The sequence below is a fragment of the Fusarium keratoplasticum genome, chromosome 13 (genome assembly GCF_025433545.1).
Source record: "Fusarium keratoplasticum isolate Fu6.1 chromosome 13, whole genome shotgun sequence".
NCBI classification, from domain to species: domain Eukaryota; kingdom Fungi; phylum Ascomycota; class Sordariomycetes; order Hypocreales; family Nectriaceae; genus Fusarium; species Fusarium keratoplasticum.
The window spans coordinates 405,680-431,347 of record NC_070541.1 but is presented as its reverse complement, the minus strand read 5'-3'; the positions used below and the strand labels follow the sequence as shown (position 1 = coordinate 431,347).

The window sequence follows — 25,668 nt, the reverse complement described above, 5'->3', positions numbered from 1 at the left end:
TTGTGACGCAGGAAAAGGGTATTGGACGGAAATAACTCAGATCCACAAAAGGGTGAAATACCCAGAACGAGATTGGTCCCCATTCCTCAGAGCAAGGACGTCAGATGGAGCCTCCAGCCGGGAAAACCTTTAACCACGGAAAGTCGGCAGAGGAGGATAAAAGTTTGCACGAGGTTGGCCTCAATACACCGCAAATAATGGGGTAAATAGACTAACAAGATGGCTGACAATGCGATCGGCGGGAGTGATGGGCACATAAGCCCCTGCATGGCAAAAGCTTTCGGCAGCCAGTGTGAAGTTGATCATGTCGCCAGTCTAGTTCTTTGCAATGATGAAATTCCCTTCTCAATCTGAGCTGCCTTGAAGGCATGTCCGATGAAGCCGACGCGCACAGGTTCATGACCGGAACCTAGTAAATTCCGCATATAAGTTCTAGGATACTCGTAAATGCTTGGCATTAGCCTTTTTAAATTCCAGGTTGATGTCACCTGAAGACGCCATGACAGTTTCTCCTCAGAGCGCACGATGCTCAACAAGCTGTCATGTGTCAAGGACAACTGTTCAATCGTCGGAAGGCCATCCGTTGTTGACCCAATTAAACGAAGCTAAAGATTTTAATTTGCTCTCTTGAGCTATCGCGAAAGGCAAGCGGCTATCGAGGCTAGTGAAGAACACGCCTGGTAAGATAGATTGATCCCCAGATGTTCCGTTGGTTGCCGTGGAAAAGAAAACATCGATGCGAAGGGTTATCCAATGTATATGTTCCCCGACAAGGAGTATTTTTGCCGCTTTGACTTCGAGACTCTGCCACGGTGAGTGGTTTACAAACACCCATGGAGAGCGCGTAAGGAGAACAGGTCTACAATGTATACGGATGCTTGAACAGTCACACAATTATATCGCTTTCATAGTAGTAACGAACAGTAGCCTGCTGCGTAAGCCTCTTTCATCCCACGGGGTCTACGCTTGGTCGGGTAACTCCGTTAGCTGGCGGATTTTCGGGGGCCGACATTGCCTACAATCTTGGCCAATGCGATGATATGAATGTCGTCTAACCAGCCAACAGCCCAAGTCCCGCCAAGTATGGCAATTGGTGCTTCCCTGATACCTAGCGCAGCAACTTAGATGCTATTAGCAAGGGGCCATTATCTTTTACTCTCATCCACTCCAGAGGCCGGCTTGCCTGAGTGGCTACTGATCCAGGATACGGGCCAAGTGGACGAAAATGATGAAAACTGGGCCTATGACTTCAAGCTCACCCTTAAGGCGTGGTTATTGTACATCTATGCCTTCGTATTCCTTTCCTAACAAGTCTCAGTTGCAACCCCGACTTTTCCTGGCCGTGGTCCAATCCTTAGGCTACGACAAGACAGCATCCTTACTATAGGGTTATCTCGCTCAGTTATCCCATCGAGGACCGGGCTTCAACTATAACAAAGAACACATTATCAACACATCATAGCAACATATCCCAATGCTAACACAGTGGGCATCTTTACTATAGAGGGCGCCTTCATACTTCCTAGGGGTTATTTTCCCTACTACCATTAAGGAGTCCCCGGATCGAATCCAGAAATTATTCTTCCACATCTTGTGGCCTCTCGCGCTATCAATTGTGGGTGTGTAGGAGATGCGGCTGCTCTCCAAACTATATCACGATACTTCACTGTGATTTTGATGGTTCGAGAGTAGAGAGCCATAGACCGGGCTTATCCTAGTCCTATCACGTTAGGCGAGTGCTTCTTATCTGAATTTGGCGATCTGAAAGTAGCATGGTCGATTGGGCAAGATCTAGGCCTTACGGATAGTTTACTAAACTGACTTAGAAGTCGGTGGCAGATATTACGTAGACCCCTGGCATGTCATAACAAGATAAGATAGATACCGCGCGGCACGTAAAAAGGGTAAAACACCCGAACGCACGTGTATACGACGAGCTGTGCCTTTTTGCTGACAATGATGCATCATTTTCCTCTCACTGATCACCCACTTATTAAACTTCAGGGTCCCTGAGAGTACTACTTGGCAAAACCTGACGCCCTTGTCCGGGAGAACTTTGTGTCATCATCGAGCATATTTAATTAATATCGACCCATGTCTAAACTCTATCCCATCGGCAAGACGCTGGCGATCCGTCCCGTTCATGGATTTACTCCATGATCAAAATGCCACTGGATTAAACATCGCTAATGTCTGAGTGGGAATAAGTCTTGACCCGACAGCTGTCCCCTACATGTTTGAACCAGCGTTTCTTAAACAGCTATTACAAAGGATTATTAAGTGGGCTGCCCTTGTCCTAAAAGGCATCCCAGGTGTGTCTGACTTCTTGGCGATCCGTGACTGGGAGACCTTCCTCCACTCTAACATCCACGTACGTCTGTCTCAAAATACGACCGGTACTGTCCACGTCGGCAAGCTCTACCTCTTGCCCGGACGATCTCCTGTCGCTCAGCATGTCCCTGCTGCTGGCTGCATCTGTCTCCGTATTCGACACTCGAGCAGTCTTGAGGGATCCGCCGAACCCAGGCAAGTCACGGTCGTTTAGCATGATTCCCGGGCCATTGTGTCGAGTGTGAGATGCCGGTGGCGTCTTGGTACTGCCGAGCCGACTGCGGAGCTTGAGCTTGTACGAAATCAGTCGTACTAGAGGTTGAAGTCCAGCGAAGCAGCCACACCAGATGCCTACATGCACCTCCAAGGCGGTCCAGGAGCTGACACGAGCCATTTTAAGGGAACTATCAACAAACAACAGGTTAGACCCTATGGATCAAACCGGGAGCGTTTCCAGGGAGACTCACGTATTCACCTCAAAGTTGGCGGTGACGGTGATAGCAAATCGAAGGATGCCCGTGATAATAGCAAATAGACCAACCGCAAAGACGAGAAAGACCTTTGCAGTATGAACAGTCACCCTTATAAGATTTCTGCAGATAATCCAAATGGGCAGAATGAACAGGGCCATGTCGGTGAACACCCCAACGATGCTGTGAGCCCAGACCATGTCACCCTCCTGGCTCATGGGCCTGCACTTTCTGTCGGGCTTTCCGGCGTCAAAGACATCCCTATGGTTGTGTTAGTAGTATGTCCAACAAGACGGTCGAGCACGGAGGTAGTTGCGCACTGCACGGAGCTACATTGAGTAAGAAGCCATATGATCGCAATAATAGAGATGGCGACAATGACAAATCCGGTTACCCATATGCAACGGATGTATGTTCCTACACTCAAATTAGCAGACAGGCAGTTTTATCACCTAGAAACGACCCTACGTGATTTATTCAGCCGTGGCAGGAAGGCCAGGATGGATAACCTCATGAAGCAGGTGCCAGCAAAGAAGATGAGAAGAATTGCAGGCCGCAGCTGTAGAGCAGTCAGAAATACTCGCCACATAAGCCCAGTAGTCAAAGTGGATTACCGAAAACAATTTGATGCGTTGCTCGGTCGTCAGAAACGTCATGTCCGTCCCGGCGCCGGCGAAGGCGGAACGAATCTCCAGCCCTGATAGAGCGACAGCTAGCACCTAAGATCATGTTTGTCTTAACCCCGGTTCATGTAAGCATTGGAGAATATCTCACGTATGCAAAACAGGCTAGTAGATCGTCGAGGCCGAGTGCTCGAACTAATACGCCACGGGAATAGAGACGCATAGCCACAATGACTGTCGTGAGTACGATGAGGGCAATGTTGAGGTCATATATCCGGCGGTCTCCTGCTATTCCGCTCATTCTGTGCGTGTAGTCAACGCCGGGGCAGCAAGTTGGGTAGTAACCAAAGGACTAATCTTGGATGTGGGAGCAAAAGAAAGATAGAATGGAGGTGGAGAGCACAGGAGAAAATTGGGACAAGCAATAGCTGACAATGAGCGAACACGAATAAACATAAGCTCTACGTTTCAGCAACAACGTTGAGGACCGGGTTTATAATGAATTACCGAAGGGCCGAGAGCAAGATAAGGACCTTCCAAATTAGTACAGTGGCAAATATTTCAGATACTGACTCGATCAGTCAAGTATGAGTTTGGCAAGAGGAAGCATCAGCCACGCTTCTTGGTACACATTGGCTGCTACTCTAGCCAGGGTGCAGCATAAAAGATCAAGTATAGATTGACGCTGAATACGGAATAGGGAGATCTCCCGTCCCCTATACCCGGTGGGAACACCGAGTTTCAACACCAGCGAGACCCTTGTCGTTGCCAATTATACCGCCAATCAACAGAGAGACATCCAGGACGGGATGGCCGCGAATAGCGACGGCCGTGGGGGCACGGACGGGCAGGCCGATGAAACGCAAGGGTGGCAGGCGTGAGCTAATATGGCAACAAGGAACTGGTCAGATCCTATCTGATATGAGAGCAGCAGTTCGATGACGTTATCGTGTCTTAAGAGTAGCTAGCTGAACCGTACCAATGCTGCTCTCTCGATCTTGAGGTCGTCGATAGTGGCTCCCCCCCGCCCCAGTGTGGGCGGGTGGCGGCCGAGACACAGGTGTGAGTGACAATGCAATTGCAAAGGAGTGTTGAGATCTGAGTGAGGAGAAATCCGCAAGGTGAGACGTCAGATGACTTGACAAAACGCAGTCTACCCAATTAAGCTCTGCAGGGCCTCGAGGCAGAAGAAGAGGTCGAATTTCCAGTGTCGAGAAGCCCCCGGAAAAGAGTATAAGAGATCTTCCCACAAGTCTTGCTTCGTACCCTCCCACTTTCACCTTCATTTTCTTTACTCCTATTACCTCCCCTAGAAACATCATTTCGCTAACCGTGCGCACAATCAGAAGAAAGACACCCTCAAGCCACATCAAGAACCAGTATGATGCATCATTTTCATGTCCAATCATCCACAGCCTGCTTGCTGAGTGGCACGACGGGCCTCCGCCTCATGGGGCTTCGGAAACGCCCGGCTACTACTCTAAGGCGGATTGTTTCCTATGAACGTTGGGAGAGAACCTGTGCAGCTTCTAGCAAAATGACAGTAACCGTCTCGGCGACGGATTGGTCACTTGGGTTATCGATCAGATGACTGGCGTTCCTAGGCGGATCATGAAAGTCCAACGCTAAAACTTGCCATGCAGACGTCGAGCCACCCAACATTGTCCACTCCATGGGCTCTGACAGAAGCTCGTATAGCGGAGGGTTGGCTGTGGCCGATATTGGTGGTGGTGGCGGTTTGAGACCGAGTTTGAGGACTTCATATCGGTGGTTGACAGAGAGTTTATTTCCTTCTCACTGAATCAGGAAATTTTGCTGTCGCCACTGGATATACTGAACAGCGAACGCAATATCCTTCCGAATGACCCAGATACTCTCCTCTGGCACGAGCCTCGGATTCAAGCTCAGCTGAGGAAGAGGCTCCGGAGCCGGTAATACACGTGGTATATGAAGCAGTTACATGATATCAACAACGCTATTTCGAAATTTCTTGCTCTTTTACCGACCGGAAAGGTAGGTTGTTACAGATGCCACAACACCAGATGGCCAGCTACCAACACTAATAGGCATATCACCTCGACTTGTCAGGACTAGAAAGTGAGCTTTTTAGACTAAAGTGGAGCTTCGGTCACAGAAAAGACAAACTCCTCGCTACTGTAAAAGACCGAAACGAGAGCATTTATGCATTCCTTGATCGATCCGCACACCTTGCCAGAGGCTTCGAATCGACGAGGGCTGGGTCTCGCGCGTGGCTGTATCTCAGTGCTCAAAGGCAGGCGACATCAATCTACGAGTGCTTACAGAGTCAGGGGAAGTGTCATTGCCTGAGTGACCACACATGCGGTATCAGGGCGAACAGTGTTGGCCAAGACCGCGGGGACCTGGAACCCAAATCTTTCGTCTTGTTATTTGATGAAGGAGCGACATTCACGGAGCTGAGGGTCGAGGTGGCAGAACCGAAACCTGTAAGGACCACTTCCCAGCCCTCTAGCCAGAGTATTCCCGACGTCTCCCAATTGAAGGGGGATGTCTCTGCCAAGATTCGATCTCAGCACGTGAGAAACAAGAGTTCCAGCCTCACTGCTTTGGCTGCCTCCTCTCTGTCAATTGTCGGAAACCCGTCTAACCTTGAGGTACATCTTGATGCCACACCCCAACGGAACCGGAGGCTTCAGGTCGGCCTTCAGCTCGTCCAGACCGTTCTCACGCTTGGCGTTACCCCTTGGGTTCCTGATAAGTGTACTAGGATGGAGGTCCTCCTTATACGGGATCTCGATTCCACCGATCCAACACCATACATCTCCCATGAGTCGGTACGGAACACCTTCAAGGGCAAGCAGCGCGTTGAGCGCTCTGCCCAAGCCCGCGCCAGCCTCTTCACCATTGGCATTCTCCAGCTCGAGCTACTCTTCTGTAAGACACTGGAAAGCCTACCATTACGCAACCAGTACTTTGGGAGGGTAGGTGTGGCGGACTACACAGCAGACCTCTGCACGGCTATCCAGTGGCAGAAGCAGGTTGAGGCCGAGTTTGGGGATAGAATCGCGGGTGCCATCAGGCGGTGCATGCTGTGTGCCTTCGAGCCGCAGCCAGACCTCAGTGACTCAACGTTTATACGGGCGGTATGTACGAATGTTGTCCAACCTTTGGAGAAGTTTCTGTTGGCATGGAATACCCGGCAATAATATAATAAAATGAAAATATTCTAAAACGAGAATCCGCGCTTATATACCCGATCCTTTCAGAGACGGCATCACGGGCGTCTGGATCTTGCCGCCTACGCTTGTGGGTTCGACCTTGTTGAGAGCTCATCGATCCGGGTGACTTTTGGGACAAGAGCGGCGCAAGACGGAAAGAGAAGTCTGAGGTGGAAGTGGACGACGGGATCATCCTTTTTTAAACAAATGAAAACACAACTCTTCCTGGCATCGTCAACTCGGTCTCGCCCCAAGCACTGGGGTAAAATGATCAGCCCTGGGAGAGAACCAGGCAAGGATGGGGCTGCCAAGATAGTTAATGGCTAGAAACCCTTAGGCGAGGTTAGGGGCATTTTTATTCCTGGCTGACTTATGCTGTGATTTTATGCCGGATCTCCGCTTGCATTTCCCTGTGAGCAGCAAGTGAGGGTAGGCTCGGTTAAGCAAAGAGTTTTTTACCAAACCAATCCTAGGGGCCGCCTATGCCTCTTCTGGTGGGGAATTAGCCCAAGACTTGGCTGTGCACCTAAATCCCACAGCAGCAAGTGTCATCCCTTAACAGGTGGGAGCCACAGGGCTTCACGTCTTAGGAGCCTAGTCCCTGAAGGATTCAAGGCCAAGCCTTAAATGACATCACAAGGCTTAATCCAGATCCGGGGGTATCCATTCTCTGCCTGATATCTCAGGCAAACAGACAATCAAGTGGACGAGCCAGACGAGTCAACCTGCCAAGCACGACTGTGACTTGGACTGGGCGTATGAATTGCCAATTTGGATTGCTGACAGCTGGCATGCAGATGATCTTCCACCACGCTACGTCATTTTATACGAGAAGGCGAGTTTCTGAAGGTACATATATAGAGGGCAGAACCGCATTATTTTGTCGGAGTCAAGTCAGACACATACGAGCGTTTACATCATGAATCTGATGAGATGCCTTCTTATTGCAGTCACTGCGGCGCCAATTCTGGCTCAAAATGGAAACGACACCTATGACAAGTGCCGGGAGATCATAAGACATGTCGCTGAGGACGAGATTCATTTCAACTCTACAGGCTCAACGTCGTTCAATTTTCCCGGGCAAAAGGACCCTTGGCACCTTTCTATGGCTACGTTTTTCCACCTTGCGAGGAACACAAGCCAAGTGAGAGACGTTTCGTCGACTGGAGATCGAGTTGTCTTCCTGAGCGTCCCGCAGTCACTCATCGGATCGGCACGGGGCAACAACACGGAGGTCTGTTATTATCAGATGGACCCAGTCAACGCGACTTCCAATGCGGACGACGACGGCGAAAGTTGCAACGGTATACTCAGCGAGAAATGCCAAGAAGCTTTGCGAAGTGCAGGAGGGCCAATAAACGGACTTTGTTCAAGGTTCAACATTGATGACGATTGCGGAAAGGCCATGAGGCTATGGACAAGTATGTTTCTTCAAATACTCCTCAGCTGTCTCCCCGGGCACAGATACCCACCATGCCTTTTATTAAACACGCGGCGCAAACCATGATACTTATTAAACTGCCTTAGCAAAACCTCTCAACTTTTCAAGTTCTGAGTGCTCAGTCGATGAACTCCCGGGAGTGGGACTTCCGACAGGATATCGGACATTCAGTATCATGTCCGAAGGACACGACCTTCCTCCCGAAGAGGATGGCTTCCTCGATGCCTACGATTTGATGGTGCGGCAACCACTTCCCATTGTTTTGGCAGCAAGGGTTCCCGACCAGAACAAGATCGCAGTTGAGATTGCTTGCGTGGCTCCAGACAATATTACAACAGACAGCCGTGTTCCTGACAGTGAATTTCCGCCTAGTGGTGCTGGCGACTTAAACGTGCGAGCAACTGCAACGTTTGCAATGGCTGTAGCTTGTATCGTTGGTGTGATATTTGTATGATAGATTAAGGCCACTCTTGTCTTGAGGATTCAATACTGAATTAGTTCTTTTCTTAATAACCTTTGAAGGCAATGAGCCATCCAACAAGCATGTTGGAGAGTGGGAAGACTAGGAGTACCTACTTACCCTGCACAGGCCGGAGCGTCTTTGCCGAAATCCTTGCCATCACAAGTGGCCTGATAGAGGATTAGATGCGGGCCTTGGCCATGGAGCCAATCAAATCATTGGGGGTGAGACATTAACCAAGAAATGAATGAGATTACCTGGTCCTAGAGACGCACGATTACAGATTGGAGAAAACAGGCTGGCTGTCTTGCCAGCGTTTCAAACAATAGGGAGTTTTGCGGTATGCCATAGAAGAAAAAAACACTGAGGAGATCGAGTGTGCATCACGAAACACAAGCCCCAAACACAAGCCAAATGATAGAGCATCTTACGCATCACCTAGCCGCAGGGAAGACTTGCACTTTATGAATGGCAGGGGGGTGTCAGGTGGGATGAGTGTGAGACCAGGAGTTGATCACTTCCCCTCATCGTCCAGAACCGTCACCACTTTATAGCACTGCGGGAATAGAGACCAACCGACTGCGGGGAGCTGTCCAGATGGATCCTCTATCCATATTGTCGGTAGTGGCCACCACGATCCAGTTTGTTGACTTTGGACAACGATTATTCTCGGAGACATGGCAAATCTACCGCTCTGCTTTAGGCTAGACCCTCCAGCTGCAGAATCTCTCGGCTATCTCATCGGACCTCTCGCAGCTATCCACAGGCGTAAAAGAAGCTTTCCAGTCTCGACAAAAGAGCCCCTCTGGCTTGCAAGATGCTGACAAAGAGTTGCTTCGCCTTTGTGGCGAGTGCAATGCTATCGCCTCCAAGATCCTCACAGTTCTGCCCAAGGTCAGCACCGCCTTCCAATCGGAACTAGCTCAAGACAAGCAAGCGGTTGAACGAGCTTGGCTTGGGTCGTACGAGCCAAGATCAGCTGGGAAGTGCTTCCGAGCAGCACTGAGGAGTTGGTGGCAGCGAGAGGAGATCGTGGAGATCAGTGATCGCCTCGAGAAAGTGCGTCAAGGAATGATGATGGTAGCGACCATGTCCATCTGGTACGTCCTTCTAATTATGCTCCAGCTGCCTTCATATCAGACATCTCGCTTACTCCTCTTAGGGCTAATGGCACAGAGCACCAAAGACTGGGAGCACCAGTTCAGCAGGAAGCTAAACACCATGATAGGCATGCTGTCTCAAGCCCTAAAGACAAGCGAGCACGCTGGCCCGGAACAGGAACGAACTGACAGCCAAAAGACCGTTGAGAAAGGAGCTGCCAACTCCATACGACAGAACGATCTGACAGCTCAGATCGTAAGACGTATTTGGAGTTCTCACTGGAAATTCGATCGGAACCTTCTGGCCTCCTTTCCGCGGCAGACTGACCTTTCAGCCGAGCAACTGAAGTCAATCATCTGCGAAAGCTTGAGATTGGACTCAATGAACAATCGTGAAGAAGCCATCGCCAAGACGTTCGACTGTACCTTTCGATGGGTGTTTGATAGAAACCCGCAGGTTTCGCTGGAAGGAGTTCCTATGTGGTCCAGTCTCCCAGATTGGCTTGAGGGGGATTCTGGTCTCCCCTACTGGATCACAGGGAAGCCTGGCTCTGGATAATCCACCATGATGAAGTCTATCCTACATCATGAAGCATTGGATAATCACCTATAGAAGTGGTCTCGAGGATCTCCGCTATAGAAGATCAAGTACTATACGTGGAAACCAGGAGCGGAGATGGCAAGGTCAGTAGATGGGCTGCTACGCACCCTCCTTCACCAGGTGCTCGTCATGAGCCCTGGCATGATGCCCTACATCTGCCCACGACGCTGGTCCCTGTTCCACGCAGTTCGCGACATTGAATCGTTCCCTCCCTGGACCACTTGGGAATTGGAGGAATCCTTTGCGCGCTTACTGACTTTCAAGGAAGGAGGTCCTCGTTCTCATCTTCTTCATCAATGGCCTGGATGAGTTTGATATCGCTCATGTTGATTTATGCCAGAGGATACAAAGTATATCTACTCACCGAACCGTCAAAGTCTGTGTTGCTAGTCGGCCTTGGCCACAGTTCAGCGACGCCTTCGCAAGTAGCCCGGGACTGCAGATGCATCTTCTGACGGATGCTGGTATCCAGGCCTTTGTTGAGGTCACTTTCTCGAAGTGGTTGCTTTTGAAGAGCTCAACGATCTGTACAGGGGCGGTGGTGACCAGCTGCTTGAAGACATTGTGAAGAAAGCCAAGGGTGTCTTCCTCTGGACTGCACTGGTGACCCAGACACTTCCAGAAAATCTTCTCGATGGGTCGAGCCTACCGCTCAAAGCGATTCTTGACACGATGCCAAGTGAAATTGAGAGTCTGTACGATGCTATATACGCGGCAATTCCCAGGAGACTGCTGCCCGAAGTGTCTGCAACTCTGCAGCTCTACGTTCTGGCATCCCAGCCACTCGACTGGATGACCTTCTGGCTCGCTGATGAGACTAGAGGTGGATCAACCGCCATCCATGTCCAGTCATTAGATATGGATAAGGTACAGGCTTCTGTCAAACGCAGACTCGGGGCTCGTACAAGAGGCATCCTGGAACTCGTACCTCAAACACAAACTATTGAGTACATCCACCGAACAGCGGTAGAGTGGGTAAACCAACCCCGTGTCTGGGAACAACTCAAATCCGTGAGCGCCCCAGACCTTGACTCTCACTACTGCCTCCTTCAGGCAGAAGCTATTCAGGTGGAAAACTGGGAGCCAACCGACCTCCCGGGCAGTACCGCCTACTGGGAGGATGTGACGAAAGGGTTGCATTACGCGTCTCACATTGACCCCGCCGTTACCTCAGATTCAGCATTGACTACCGCTCTTGATAGGTTTCATGATGCATGTGCAAAAAGGTTTACAACCTTCATCGGCCTGGAAGACACCGACTCTTCTGTCAAGCTATCTTGGGCATCGTACCAGCCTATGAAAACCCAAGGCGTGAGAGCGAATACCTTTAATGGCTTGATGGCGCAATTTGCCATTGTCCCGTACACTCGCTACAAATTCAGAGATAAGACCACACCCTTTCACCCAGTACCTCAGAAGCGCTCCATAGCCTTGCTCGAGCAGGCCATCTTTGGACCTGGAGCTTATAGTTCTCCCGGAGCGCTAGCGGTTTTTGACCAACCAAACTTGCCGAAGATATCGTACTTCCAGAGGCTACAGGCAGTCAGTCTTCTTCTCGAGCGCGGGGTACGACAACCTGGTATTGTGTCCATGGTCAAGGAGCGTGGATGTGATGCGAGTAGCAGAGGCGATGGCGATTATGGCCAGTATCTAAGTGATGTTCTGCAGCTGCTAGTTCAGCATCGAGCAACAACTGGGGAGAAGAGGAGCTATATGAAGAGGTTATTCAGGCTGGATTGACTGAAATGAACAGATTATTTGGTGCGTGGAAGTGGTGAGGGCATTGCCTAGGTTTCTGTGAAGCTTGGGTGGCAATGTGTTCTTTGTTATAGTTGAAGCCCGGCCCTCGATGGGATAACTGGGCCAGAAAACCGAGGCTCGGGTGACGTTTCTATCTAACGATCCTAAACGATGCCGCGGTAATAGGGGGAATTTGCATGAGTACACGAGCTTGTGAGGACACTTTGGCCGACATGGTGCTTGGAGTCTCAGAAGCACTCTAATGGGATCGGCGATCAGTATCCCGCAGTGTCCGAACTAAGGCTTGCGCAAAAAGGATCCGGATGGATTTGGATGAGATTGAATGCAGATGGCAGTCCGAAATAATGGTCTATATAATATAGCTCTGGCGTATACGAAATATCAACCCCCCGACACTACAACGCACATATTACCACTCCCACTTTACTTGACAGACCTACAACACTTTCGCTTTGTTCCATAACACCAACCAAGATGCATCTTCTGTCCTTTTCCGGGCAGTGTGCGGTCTTGAGTCTGCTGAGAACTGTTCTTGCGGCTCCAGGCCAAGTCGCCTGCCCTGGCGGAGGAGTTGAGATTTTCGAAATCCAGCCATACGAAATCGTTTGTGATGGGAAGGCTTTCATTTCCATGGGGACCAGGTAAGAACGAAAATTTCCTTCGCACAGAAGAAATCCTCCAGATAACGAACATTACCAAAAAAGAACTTATGCCAGGTGCCCAGGATCGGCTGAAGTACCGAGTCAAGAACAACCCGGTCAACCCAATCGACCTTGGGTTTGGTATCATCCGGACGTCCTGACAATCCTCCGAGTAACCCTGGCCAGCCATACATTCCCGGGAACCCAGAGGAATCACCTCCCTGCGAGAGCTGTGTCACAGTCACAAGTACGGTTGCAACTCCATTGAGGCGGTCAACCACTCCGCCATCAGGCCTATGTCATCAGACACCTCCTCCCTACACACCACATCTATCATAACGTCAGAGCTTTCCCCCCTGTCTACCACATCTACTACAACATCATGTGCCGTTACGGAAATCCGAACCATGTCAGCCAGTGGTTCAGAGGGTAGAGAGGCCTCATGGATAGTGCTGGATTGTGCTAGAAGCATGCGCTTTGAGATTGCAGGTGGCCATGGCGGCCAGAATGTGGTCCCGTATAATGGAGGAGGTAGTGTCGTGCAGGGTTCAGGGGGGAACGACCTCAGAATCAATAACGACGACAATCAGGGCAACGCTGGGCTTACCGGGCAACAAGGCGTCTCCCGATATGTTGTTGGTGAGGGAAATACTGGGACAAGCGGTTACTATGCAGTTATACGTGGAGGTGGTGGGGGTACAAGTACTGGCCCCGGTGCCGGTGGAACGTATGGAGGAAACCAGGATCAAGCCAGCAATGGAAATTCAGGGTCCGGCCATGACGGCGGAGCTGGTGTTCCTACCCCGAGATCTGCCGGGGGCGGAGGTGGATCAGGAGGCGGCGGCAGTGGTGCTACCCTGGCCTGGAAGTACCAGAACGCCGGTACTGTCTCTCCCGCTGGCGGTGGCGGGCGATCTAGTTTCGCTAGCTCTGATGCCACTGGTGTCACGCAGGGTCTTCGGGCTGCTGTCGGAAGCGTGGTTGGTTGTTGCCAGGTTGTGGCTTTGTGGCGTCTAGGGCAATGGACTTTGAGTATCTTTCAGCCGTGGCTGTATGGAAATGTCTTGAAGACGTAGTAATGATTGATACATGTCTCTTGATACCCCGAGAACCATCTCATTGATGTCGGTCAACTTGTCCACAAGATGGCGTGATATTCATGACCAGCAAGTCAATAGCTTAGCATGTTCCTCTTTTGAATACCGCCTCAATCTCTCTCAGCACAGCTATGCATTTCTCATCTTCATATCGTCTAGTGACGAGCTGTAGCGAAACCTGTGCATCCACATACCGCTCAGCCGTGGTGTAAAGATCATGATTAAAGCGGTCGAGCTCGTTCATGGGCACGTAATCGTCGTTTGGTATGTCCAATCGCGTGTCGACTTGGGTTACTGGAAAAGAAATGGCTGGATACTCAAGGAGATTCCACTGCGAGGTGTAGTTCCAATATCTGGCTTGATCATGCGGGGGTGCACATCCAGGGCCAACAGGACAAAGAATGGCATCTACAGGATGACCATCATCCTTTCCGGTGTCAAGCCAATGCTGATTGTACATTGACCTGTAGGCGTTGCGTTTGGCTTTCAGCTGACAGGTATCATCATCAGTAGGTGCGGTTGGCGTACAAGCGTTCTGGGCAATACTCACGCCTCAAACTTCCTCCACGCTTCTAGCTTTCACCTCCTCTTGACCCAGTAGCCATTCGGTCAAGGGCAACACTTGCTCATCGCCCATCTTCAGCATATATCGAAGGCGGTCGCCTCCATCTTCATAATACAGGGCGCTCGTTAGCTTCCAGCACTCGTCGTGGTCCTTGGACTGCCAGTCGACAACTTCGAAGTCGGCCGACTTGAGTGCGTTGGCAACCTGTGAAAGGGCTCGGTGAATGGGTGGGTGGGGTTTGACAATTCCATCAGACCACATTATACCAATTTTGAGTGTCTTTGGGAGCTCAACATCTCGCCAAGGTATCGGGACTAGATAATTCTCTCTAACCCACGGCATGGTGTCGAGGTAGGCCTTCATAAACAGCTCAATGCCAGAGAGAGTTGGCGATAACGGCCCAATGCAACCTATGATGCTACAGGACTGTCAGCATAGCTCTTGAATACCCCGTCATGCATGATGAGTCTTACCCTTCTTGGCCAACTATGAGGCCCATGCCACCAGTGTTTCCAACCCGGAAAGGTGTCGGCTTGAAACCGTAGACGCCATTGTTGGCGGCGGGAGATCTGATCGAGCCGCCAATGTCGCCGCCAAGACCCTGACACAATGACTCAGTGTTATTAAGTGAGCGTGACCAATAGCCTGGATGGTGGAATGCGGTTTATGACTCACCTGAGGGCTCCCGCGAAAGCCAACCAAAGCACCTTCACCTCCAGAGCTTCCACCTGCGCTGAGATTGCGGTTCCATGGATTGACTGTCCGGCCGTAGATGTTACTGTTCGTTTCGAGATGCATCACTGACTGCGGCTGGGTTGTTCTCGCAAAGATGACGGCGCCACATCCTTCAACAACGTCATGTAGGCTGCAAGGAGGACCTTGGATACGACCACAACAGGCCACAAAGCCGTTGTTGTTCATCTTACCAGGAACACCGAATTGTTCTTTGATTGAAATTGGCAGGCCATGAAGGGGGCCAGCTGGTTGCGGCAACGAATCCAGATGCCGAGCTCGGGCAATGGCCTCTTTCCAGAGAAGCTCAGTGATGCAGTTGGTCTGATATTGAAATTGAAAGAGTTAACAAATTCACAACAACTTGTGTAATACCATTGAATGTTGTTTGCTGCTTCTGGGTAGACAAGACTTACGGTCTTCTGTGCCAATGCTGCTCGCCTAAGAAACCCCTGGACAACTGTCTCACATGACCACTCTTTGGACTGAAGTTTCCCAACCAACACTACCGGATCACACTCCGTGATTGCAATTTCATCGGCAGAGAGTATCTGGGCGGGAAGGCCTTGGACGTTTGATGGCAAAGGGTCCGGTAGAGCACACTCCGGAAGTATGGTATTGACACTGTCGTCGCGAGTGCCTAGGGCTTAAACGATTTCTGGGCGACGGGTCATTTGGGCGGCTCACAACCAGTTTGGTACCCGTTCTTTCGGATCACAAGTCAAGACACACCAAGCTGAATTTTCTTCAATCGTCATCGTGTAGCGTACAGCTGTTAAATAGTCGCTATAGGAATGGCGCATTCTTAGAGTAAATGACTCGGCTCAGTGTCCTTCTTTATTGTGCCCCTGGACTCTTTTGGAGACTTCATTCGGATCAATACCGACGACTCGGCTCGCGCTCGAGTTGTCAGCATTGCAGTGGCGTGCTGATCCTTGCTTCATCCGTCCTCGCACTCAAACTTCGGTTACCTTATTCCGCGACAGGCTCAAATCCTTCGCCTTATCGCTGGAGCTCTGTGGATCGAACTCAGCCCGCAATCCTCTACGTACTGACTCGGCCCAATATCTCTTAATAAGGCTATCCAAGGCTGAGCGGATTGGCCAACAACATGGTTACCGCTCGAGTTATAAATATGGTGTTATGCTGTTGAGTCTCTGGTCAGCATTCATTCATAAACTACTGTTTTCAAATTCAACTACGGACTCTTCTTTCTTCATCCGGCTTCGGGACCTGTACGATCATGCTCGACAAGCCAGACATCAAAAGCGACAGGGCCTCCGAGAAGGAGGGCGAGGCCGCGATCGTCGATGGGGCTTTTGTCCTCAATGACGAAGCCGCTCGTATCAGAGATGAATACCTGATGATGACCCCAGATGAGGCGCAGGCGGTGGAAAAAAGGCTTAAGCTCAAACTCGACCTTAGACTCTTCCCCTCGCTCATGATCATGTACATTCTGAACTACATTGACAGGAATGCTCTGCCAATCGCGAAACTGGCTGGCATTTCCCAGGAGCTCGGCCTCTCCTCTGTTCAGTTTGGAACATCCATTTCCATCTTGTTTGTCGGGTACCTGTAAGTTCACCCCAAGAGATGAATCCAACTCCCCCTCGTCTCAGCTAATCTCCTGTAGGCTCGTGCAAGTGCCAAGCAACCTCTTCTTGTCCAAGCTTCGCCCATCTCTGTATCTGCCATTTGCCATGGCTGTCTGGGGAGTTGTATCAGGAGTCACAGCAGCCGTTCAAAACTACGAAGGGCTACTCGCCGTTCGCTTTGTTCTTGGCTTTTGTGAGGCACCATTCTTCCCTGGCGCCGTCTTTCTGTGCTCTTCCTGGTATAAGCCCAATGAACTTAGTCTGAGAGTGGCCCTACTTTTCGGTGGTAGCATGTTGTCAGGTTCATTTGGTGGGTTGGTGGCCATTGGCATTACTGAGGAAATGGCTGATGTGGCTGGAATATCGTCTTGGCGATGGTCAGTATACTCTCTTGCAGTGGACGACAGAGTGTATGAGAGACCTGACATGTTTTTAGGTTGTTCATAATCGAGGGCTCATTGACAATCGTGTTCGCCTTCATATTTGTATTTGTGCTTCCAAACTATCCGCACAACACACGGCAAGTGGACAAGGCTTGACCCTGGGTTGCTGCATCAAGTGCTGACCCCACGACCTAGGCGGCTCACTGAGAAAGAACGCATTGTTGCCCAATATCGAATGATGTCTGACACAGGCGTCAATGCATCCAACGATACCACAATGGCACAGGGGCTCAAGCTTATGATCAAGGATCCCAAAGTGTGGTTGATGATGCTCAACCATCTCCTCATCACACTATGCGCCTCATTTACCAAGTATGTCTCCTTCTCCGCCCACATTCGAGCCGCTTGACCTTACACACGTAGTTTCTTCCCCACCATCATGGCAACCCTTGGATTTGAGCGAAAGGTAACATATGCTCTTCTATCTGTGCCCTACCTGAGTGGCTTCTGCATCGTGTTGGTCACTTGCTGGCACGCAGACAGGGTGAAGGAGCGCACATGGCACATCGTCGTAAACCTCTCGGTGTGCATAGTTGGATTGGCAATTATGGGTGCAACTCTCTCTGTACCAGCTCGCATTGTTGCGAGTATCATGATGATCTCTGGCATCACGAGTGCCTCCAACATCAACTTGGCGTGGATTGGAAGCTGCATCCCCTTCCCACCCCCGAAGCTCGCGGCGTCAATCGCTTCAATCAACATGATTGGAAACCTTGGCAACGTTGTCGGCGGCTATCTCTTCCCTGCCAGTCAAGCCAACAGATATCCGATGGCCGTGGGCGTGGAGGGTGGCTCTGCGATCCTAGCCATCGGCGGCGTGCTTTTCTACAGGTGGTATCTCAAGAGACAGAACCTTAAGATTCAGGAGGGCGATGCTACAGCTATTGTGCTCGTAGGAAGTGGGGACTGGAGATATATCTTGTAGGGGAGATTAAATCCGTCAGATTGGACCCTGTACACAGCTTCAAATGTGGTCACGTGCATGCAATCGCCATCAAAGCTGCCCCTGGCCCTTTTCTATACATAAAGAAATTACCTAGTAGCTTAAAATAGCATAGTATACTTTTCTCCCAACTTGGTATTATATCCCATTGCTAACACAGTGGCTGCTGTTTTATCAATAGAGCTATAACTAATATTCAAGCTATGATAGAAGAAGATTAAAGACAGAAAGGATCAAAGTAGCTCCAATAATAAAAACATTAAAACTCTGCCGGTATGCACTGTTACTAACAGCTGTAGGCCCTTCAGTTGTTTCTAGTTGAGTAGAACTAGGACCGGTGGCAGCACTAGTAACAGTGCCAGAAACCCTCAATGTTGACTCACCGCTTGGCTGAATCGTTGCACCATTCGTATCAAGAGTGGAAGGCCTTGCGCTACCATCATTGGTGGGCTGTTGTCCACCATTGGGACGCTGGCTGCTTCCATCATGTCCAGGAGCAGAACTTTGCAAGGCCCCCGTAGAAGAGCGAGGAGAAACTCCTGTAGGTATTGAGGCGTAGACCTTGGATTCAGCTGGTTGGATAGGTATAGCTGACCTGGTGGAATCGCTGTCCCATCCGTGCGACGAGACCTTCGCCAGTTGTGTGCTGGGACCTTCTTCACTTTCCACAGTAGCCATATAAAGAGTCTCAATTGTTTTGAATGACTTGTGGCAGTGGGAGATGCCACCAGGACATCTGGTGATAGTGACAAGTGGGGTCTTGGTGGTTGGGGCGCTCAATCCACCAGTACTGCCGAGGCGTTTCGTTTCTGAAGCAATCCAAGAGATCTCGTCGGTCGACGAAAGCGGACAAACTGTCGTACTGATGGCAAGAATCTTGGTAGTGATCACCACCGTGTAGTCAGACGCAGGACACTTCTCCACACTTGAGGGACATGCTGTAATAGTGATGGTGTTGGTGGTAAAGATGGTCGATGTTGTCAAGTGTTGGGTCCGAGTACTGTAAGTGTGGGCTGAGGCGGAGGACAGGCTCGAAAGGGGCTGTGTATGGGTCTGAACGCCTGAGCTAGTTTCAAACAGTGTGGCATCAGGAGGTGAAGAAGGAATATTTGAAGATTTGGAAGAGATGGAGCTGTCTGATTCAGTGGAAGACTGCCTTGTGCTTGTCTCGAGAGATGAAATCGTCTCTGCTGTTGTCGAGGTCGGAATGGCTGATATATGGGGCGAAGAATCTGGGTCCCCCGTAACGGATACAGTGGCGCCCTGAGAGGTTGTATTAATGCAAGAGCTCTCGGATGGCTTGTTGACGCTGGTGGATATAATCTCAGCACTTGATTCCGATGCTGTGCTTGGTCCCAAGGTAGTTGTCGATTCAGAGACAATGATCGGTTCTGAAGACGAGGTAGACGCAGTGCTGAGCCCTGAAGTAGAACCACTGGTATCCCAGGCAGTGCTTGAGTCAGAGGTAGTAGGACTTGATTCAGAGATAGCAGAGCTTGGCTCAGAGGTACCAGCACTCGATTCGGAAGAAGCACTTGACTCGAGGGTGTAGGTACTGGTACCCCAGGTAGTACTTGGTTCAGAGGAGGTAGTACTAGATTCCGTAATGATAGTCAAGTCTGAAGGCATCGAGCTCCATTCAGAAAAAACGCCAGTCGTCGATACGGAATCGGCGAATGTAGAATCCGTCGGTCCTTCACTCTCCCAGGAAACGGAAGTAGTCTGAGATGTGATCATGTCCTCTGTCGACGTGGTGACCTCGCTGGTGGCGGTAGCTATGCTGGTAGTTGATGCATCCAGTGTCGTGATGGAGCTGGCAAATGAAGCCGTCAGCGTAGATTCAGCAGAGGATTCTGTGGTCGAGCCTGAAACACTACCAGTGGTGGTTATAAGCGTATCAGAAGTGACTGAGGCGACAGAAGTAGTGGCGCAAGGATCCGAAAGGTCCTCGACCTTGAATGTCAGAGCTGTGCAGCCGTCCACGATAGTCGGGCCGTGGCGCATGAGACCTGCGTCGAGATCGCAGATGTAGAACTTGTCCTTCTCGCCAGACACACAGCTCAGTATGCCCTCAGTAGTGACGCGGCACGCAAGATGTGACCACGCCCCCGTGATGCGTGATGCGGGATACATGTATACCAAGCTATTGGTGTTGGTGTGGACTGCGGCAAAGATATCCGCACCGGTAGTCAGAGACTTGGACTGGAGATGGCCGTCCTCTGTAAGCTCCCATCTCAGAGGTGACTGCTCACTACGGAGATCTGCGGCCAGAAAATCTGAATAGAGATAAAGCTTGTAGCCGTCCTCAGCATCTCCCACATATGCCGTCAGAGACACTGCGCGAGGAGCACCAGCCGTGCATACAGGGGCCTCGGAAGTAGTCGTAGCATCCGAGGTGACGCTACTCGCAAGGGTGGTAGCACTTGCGACTTCAGAGGTTGTCGTGTCCGTAGGCTTGATGTCTCGTTTCACGGAGAACCACGGTGAAAGCGCGTACTGCCAGTCGTCGAGGTTGTTCAAGTCTCCAAAGGTACGGACTGCTCGGCCAAGGAGCCGATATTCGCCATCGGGAATTGATGAGCCGTTGGCAAAGTATCCCTGGGGTGCCACATAGAAAGCTCCAGAGACCCGAGGATAGTTCACCAAGGGGAAGTTGATAATCTCATCATTGAGACCACTAGGCCGAGTCCGAACCGAGCCAATCCAGTTGTTCTTGCCGGCAACAGGCGGATACACCCAGTCACTGGGCTCCCAATCCCTGGTCACAAACTGTCCGGGTAAGTCAGCCGCAGTTTCTCAACGAGTCAGAAACCCAAATCTTACGTCAAGGCCAATCTCGCGAGTGGACCACAGGATGTTGAAATAGGGCTGGAACACATCGGAGCCGGTCTCCAACGAGTACTCGTAGCCCTCTTCCATCAAACCACCATAGCCACTGAGCCACATTGGAACCCCTCGATCCATCTCCCAAGTGTCACTTGCGTATATACTTCCTTTTATACCTGTTGTGCATTAGGATCAGTAACCCCCAGATGCTAACGTGGTGGCTCAGATGCCGACTTACCCATGTAGGTGACAGAAACAACCTCGCCGTTCGAGCCCCCGAAAAGGATGCGGCCACCGTAGACAGGGAGATAACTGGCGCTGACGGTCGCAGGCTCGACAAACTCAAGGTGGAGAGTAGCAGATTCGCCGGCACCGAGGGTGAAGGTATCATCAGAGAGCGAAACTGTGGCCACTTCACCCTCGTCACTGGAGTACGAAGGCTCACTGGAGACCCAGGCATCCCCATTTCCTTTGGTATGTATAGTGATGCCCGCCTCGTGAGTCACTTGGTATGTGACCGTCTCGTCGTTGGAGTTGGTGAGAACTACTTGGTGAGACGGGTTGAAGTGAACCGTGTCGTTGAGATTCAAGTTTGCCGGACTGACAGAGGTGCCCGACAGAATGACAGAGGCAGCGTCAACAATTCCTGCCCCCTGTCTAACAACAGACGCAGGATTGCTGGTTCCATCGTTGTGTTGGACCGGTCTTCCGCTGGCGATGATACGATCGACAGCCATCTGGGCAGCTTTGGGGCCCAGAGCAGAGCGACCACCGCGGGAACCGAAGAAAAGAGCTCCGACTCCCGCAACGTAGGGACTTGCCATGCTAGTGCCCGAGTAGGTTGCCCATGACCCCGAAGACACAGGCCAGGTAGACAGAATGGAGCCACCAGGGGCCGAGATTTCAGGCTTCATCCTGGCATCAAGAGTAGGCCCCCAAGAGCTGAAATCGTTGATTCTCCCCCCTGCAAAGCCAGAACGAGGGATAGAAATGGCCTGGTTATTGTGAATGAATTCAAATGTGACATCGTAACCAGCCTCAGCCTGGCTCATGATCCAGTCACCGTCTTCGTACAGGATGACAGCAGCTGTGTTGAAGAGCCTGTCAGTCACATCACTCATAAGGCCAGCTCTCCATACTCACAATTTTGAGGTTGATCCTCTCTGTAAACGGCGCGATCTGGACGTTCCCAGTCCCCTGACTCTGTCTGAATATACAGGATGCTGTTGGTCTTTCCTATAACACTTGAGTCCTGGATTTGCCACGCGCATGTGCCCTTGCTATAATTTTCCTTCATCAGTGCCCATGAGATTCATCTTTAGATAATGGCTCACTTACGGGATGACCGTTACAGAGTCCTTGGGACCAGTGGGCTGATCCCAGGTACATGCAGTTTTCTCTCGAACGTCGGGACGAGTGAAAGCCGCGAAAGTGCCGTTCAGGTTGAACTGCTTCAAGGTGTCGCTGAGATAAGCCTGTGTTGCTCACATGGCTGTTAGCTACTGTTAATGCCGGCAAGAGTTGTGACTCACAATATCTCGGGTCTCTCCGCTGGAAGAAATAGCTGTGAACTGATACGCAACCCAGTCCTCGGCTTGAACACTACCAACTGCAAGACTTCCAACGCCATTGCCGCCACTACTAGTGTAAAAAGGGCCCGTGGAGCCGCTGTTACCGGCAGCAAAAACGACCAGAACCCCAGCTGCTGCAATCGTCGATGCGATAAGGGCTGTTGGACTGTCCGGAAACCCCCTGTTTGAACCGAGAGATGCATTGATCACATCAGCACCGTCTTCGTATGCTTTGAGAAATGCAGCCACGATGGTGTCCTCGTAGGTGCCATCACCACAGCCAAACACCTTGTAAGCACGAAGACGGGCTTTGGGTGCCACCCCGGGGAGGTACGAGTCTCCACTCGCAGCAATTCCAGCAACATGAGTTCCATGGCCCAAGCAGTCCATGGGGTCATCATCGGGCTTGTACTCACCCCCAGCCACATAGTCATCTCCGACAAGATCATAGCCTGCCTCGACCCGGTAGCCTGGACCGAATCCGCCACCGAAAGCGGGATGGGTATAGTCAATGCCCGAGTCAACGATTGCGATGACAACATCTTCACCAAAGTGACCAGCCTGGTGCATGGCAGCCACATTGGTGTCGTTGTGAACACTCCAAGCAGGGTATGTGAGTCGCGAATCGCTGTCAGCAACAGCAGCAGACCCTTCAACCGGCAGGTGGAAGAATGCCGCGGGCCAAATTTTGGCAACCTCTGGAAGAGCTTCAATCTCGGCAAGTGTGTTGTTGGTGGCGTTCTTTACATCGAACGAAACTCCTCGAAAGACTTCCGAGTCAAAGACAAGTGATGGAGTGACATCTTGACCCGAGTCTTGCAGAACCGAATAGAATTCGGACGCGCCCTATATGATGTAGCTGTAAGTAGAGGTCTTATCTATCACGCGAAACGACTGGAAGGGAGGCGGGACACACAGCATCACCCTCATCTCTCTTGAACTTGGCAGAACCGGAAAACTCGACAATGAATCTAGTGGTCTCGACGGATATGGGGCTGGGAGTGCCCAACGGGGTATCAACGACGTCACAAAGAGCAAGGTTGGAAAAGAAGAGGAGCGGAGCCAAAAAGAAGAACGACCTGATGAATGTCATCTTGACACGTTCCACACCGAGGCGATGCCGATGGGAAGGTGTAGAGAACGAACGGCCGTAGAAGAAGGATTGTGGGACGTAGAGAAAAGGCTGTGACGACCGTTCTGATGAAACATACTGCACCTGATGCTGATTTTTATAGAGGCAGCAAGATGGGACAGGACCCTCCAGCTTCTACAAGCCGCAAGAAAACGCTGGGGATGATCAGATAAGATCTTGTTGATAAGATTAGATGTCAGTGGTCCAAGCCAAAGCAAGTGCCGTAATTTAAAATCCCTGCAGTTGGCTGCAGTGGAAACCACGATTCCTTCAATCAGATGTTGGGACCCATCCAACAAGCGAAGGATCGGGTTTAGCCGGCCGTTTGAGTGTCATTTCATTCCGATATTGATAACCTTACTTCTCTAGTCCGACTCTCTGCAGGAACACGAACCTGCCAAGACGAACTACGCAGCTGGATGATATGCCTAGTGCACCACGTGGTGACCAGTCAAAGCTCTGTTGCGTGGTCCGAACTCGGTCCAACACCCCCACAACCCGATTTGTGATGCCAGGGGCCCCTAGAAACGGAATCACACTCTCGGACATTGGAAGAACGACTTCACGCAGACAAGGGTTGGTTAGGATGCGGCGGTTCTCTGGTGTAGAAAATCCCGCGTCTTGTTCCCTACGGGCTTGCCAAACACCGAGACTCCGATATTGTTATGAGGGACCCGGTGGGATGTGGCTCTTCATAACAATCTTGAAAGCTAAAACCATCAACTATGGTGATTGACATGGGCTAGGTGTGATCCTATGCATGATTGTGCAGAATGGTTTAATTCTGGCTACCACCTGCCCAAGTTGAGGATGCTTATCAGCATGTTGGAGGAATTACCTCAAACCAGAAGCAGAAGAGTTGCGCAATATACTTCGGACCACGAGACCTTTTAGCATCAGCCGCCAAGAAGCTACCAAGCCGCAAGGGGAGGTTGTTTCCGGAGGATTGTAGGTTTAGTGGGCGGGGCCCTTGCTTATCAGATGTCAGGAGGGTTAATTGAACTCACTGCAAAGGTCTGATTGGTTTGCCAATCAACATCACATCAAGACCTGGTCCGTTGGCGATGGCACATGGTCAACAGGGTTAATGTGAAGGATACTTTGTGCGATATCGGTGCTTCCTGTACCTGCCCTGTTGCGGGATGGCCAAATTTCCGACCAAACCATTAGCAATATGGGATGGAGAGTTGCAATGCTGGTCCCAATTCGAGAGTGTTGGTTCAGGACCTTGAATAAAACTCGGGAAAGCTCGTGAGGACATCTCGCCACCATGGAGAGGGCTTCAAGGCCGCCTGTCAAGCGCCAGTAGCCGTCTTGATGAGTAAGAGAAGAAGTGTAGGGCAGCTTGGCTTGAGACTTGAATGTCTGCAGTGTGAACTGTGTTGTCTTAATCAACAAAGATGCGATTTGCACTCGAAGACACGAGAAGGAGGCTTAGGCAATAGGAAAATATGTCAAGAACATCTGAAACTCTCCATTCGAAAGAGCGGTCTTTATCTCACTTGGAGGATGCATAGCGGTCCTCGATGCAGCGAGTCGAGGCCAGCTCACATATGATCATACTCGCAGCCACTACTCGACCTACTATGGAACGCCAGAATCATTTGGACGGCGATTCACTCATGTTTCATTCTCTTTTTCTGTTGGTATTAATGATGTCTCTGTGGGGCATAAGAGCGAAGAATATAACTATTAAGATATCATAGCATTAAAGCCTGACGCTATGAAATACCGCAAGTTATTGATCCCTCTAGCAAAAGTTTGACTCGTTAAGGATGGATAATGCTGGTAGCTGAGATTTTTATGAGAGGTGATATCACAGGTAAGCCGGAAATCGTAACGCCCAGCAGGAGGTAGAAAAGAATAGGTTAACAGAGTGAGTAATAGGAGGGGGATTTAACATGCACTTTATATCCAGAAGAGAAGCTCGGGTTACCCAAATATGAACCACACCATTTATTAGAAACAAAGCAGCCATATTTTCGCTCTTGAGGATCCAGGTCTCGTACTAATACCTTCTCTAGAGGCTGAATAACCTGGAGTGTAACCAGATTGTGCCTTGTGGAGTGAGGGTGGAGCATGGCATGCTCGGCACGATGCAGCGTAAATGACAACATGACAGCGATTAAACAACCAGAT

General features: G+C 50.7%; 7 protein-coding genes across 7 annotated transcripts; 4 read left to right on the top strand and 3 right to left on the bottom strand.

The window, feature by feature from the left end:
- Positions 1–2,296: 2,296 nt before the first annotated feature.
- On the bottom strand, positions 2,297–3,725 carry NCS57_01449700 (uncharacterized protein; the record flags this gene model as incomplete). Its single annotated transcript, XM_053064099.1, has 6 exons — positions 2,297–2,735; positions 2,799–3,062; positions 3,122–3,218; positions 3,270–3,360; positions 3,416–3,520; positions 3,576–3,725. The coding sequence occupies 6 exons, from the start codon at positions 3,723–3,725 to the stop codon at positions 2,297–2,299; spliced, it is 1,146 nt and encodes a 381-aa protein (XP_052906382.1).
- A 2,446-nt stretch (positions 3,726–6,171) lies between these two features.
- On the top strand, positions 6,172–6,609 carry NCS57_01449600 (uncharacterized protein; the record flags this gene model as incomplete). The annotated part of the gene is made up of 1 exon (XM_053064098.1): positions 6,172–6,609. One exon carries the CDS (start codon positions 6,172–6,174, stop codon positions 6,607–6,609), a length of 438 nt encoding a protein of 145 aa, XP_052906381.1.
- A 931-nt stretch (positions 6,610–7,540) lies between these two features.
- On the top strand, positions 7,541–8,516 carry NCS57_01449500 (uncharacterized protein; the record flags this gene model as incomplete). Its single annotated transcript, XM_053064097.1, has 2 exons — positions 7,541–8,042; positions 8,149–8,516. 2 exons carry the CDS (start codon positions 7,541–7,543, stop codon positions 8,514–8,516), a joined length of 870 nt encoding a protein of 289 aa, XP_052906380.1.
- Positions 8,517–10,352: 1,836 nt separating this feature from the next.
- On the top strand, positions 10,353–11,963 carry NCS57_01449400 (uncharacterized protein; the record flags this gene model as incomplete). The annotated part of the gene is made up of 3 exons (XM_053064096.1): positions 10,353–10,426; positions 10,488–10,721; positions 10,757–11,963. 3 exons carry the CDS (start codon positions 10,353–10,355, stop codon positions 11,961–11,963), a joined length of 1,515 nt encoding a protein of 504 aa, XP_052906379.1.
- A 2,312-nt stretch (positions 11,964–14,275) lies between these two features.
- NCS57_01449300 (Amidase) lies at positions 14,276–15,208 on the bottom strand (the record flags this gene model as incomplete). The annotated part of the gene is made up of 3 exons (XM_053064095.1): positions 14,276–14,705; positions 14,761–14,888; positions 14,963–15,208. 3 exons carry the CDS (start codon positions 15,206–15,208, stop codon positions 14,276–14,278), a joined length of 804 nt encoding a protein of 267 aa, XP_052906378.1.
- A 1,054-nt stretch (positions 15,209–16,262) lies between these two features.
- On the top strand, positions 16,263–17,153 carry NCS57_01449200 (uncharacterized protein; the record flags this gene model as incomplete). Its single annotated transcript, XM_053064094.1, has 3 exons — positions 16,263–16,594; positions 16,653–16,991; positions 17,051–17,153. The coding sequence occupies 3 exons, from the start codon at positions 16,263–16,265 to the stop codon at positions 17,151–17,153; spliced, it is 774 nt and encodes a 257-aa protein (XP_052906377.1).
- Positions 17,154–19,579: 2,426 nt separating this feature from the next.
- Positions 19,580–23,490, bottom strand: NCS57_01449100 (uncharacterized protein; the record flags this gene model as incomplete). The annotated part of the gene is made up of 8 exons (XM_053064093.1): positions 19,580–19,594; positions 19,666–20,769; positions 20,824–21,002; positions 21,065–21,913; positions 21,970–22,106; positions 22,165–22,301; positions 22,359–23,243; positions 23,314–23,490. The coding sequence occupies 8 exons, from the start codon at positions 23,488–23,490 to the stop codon at positions 19,580–19,582; spliced, it is 3,483 nt and encodes a 1,160-aa protein (XP_052906376.1).
- Between the last annotated feature and the right edge of the window lie 2,178 nt (positions 23,491–25,668).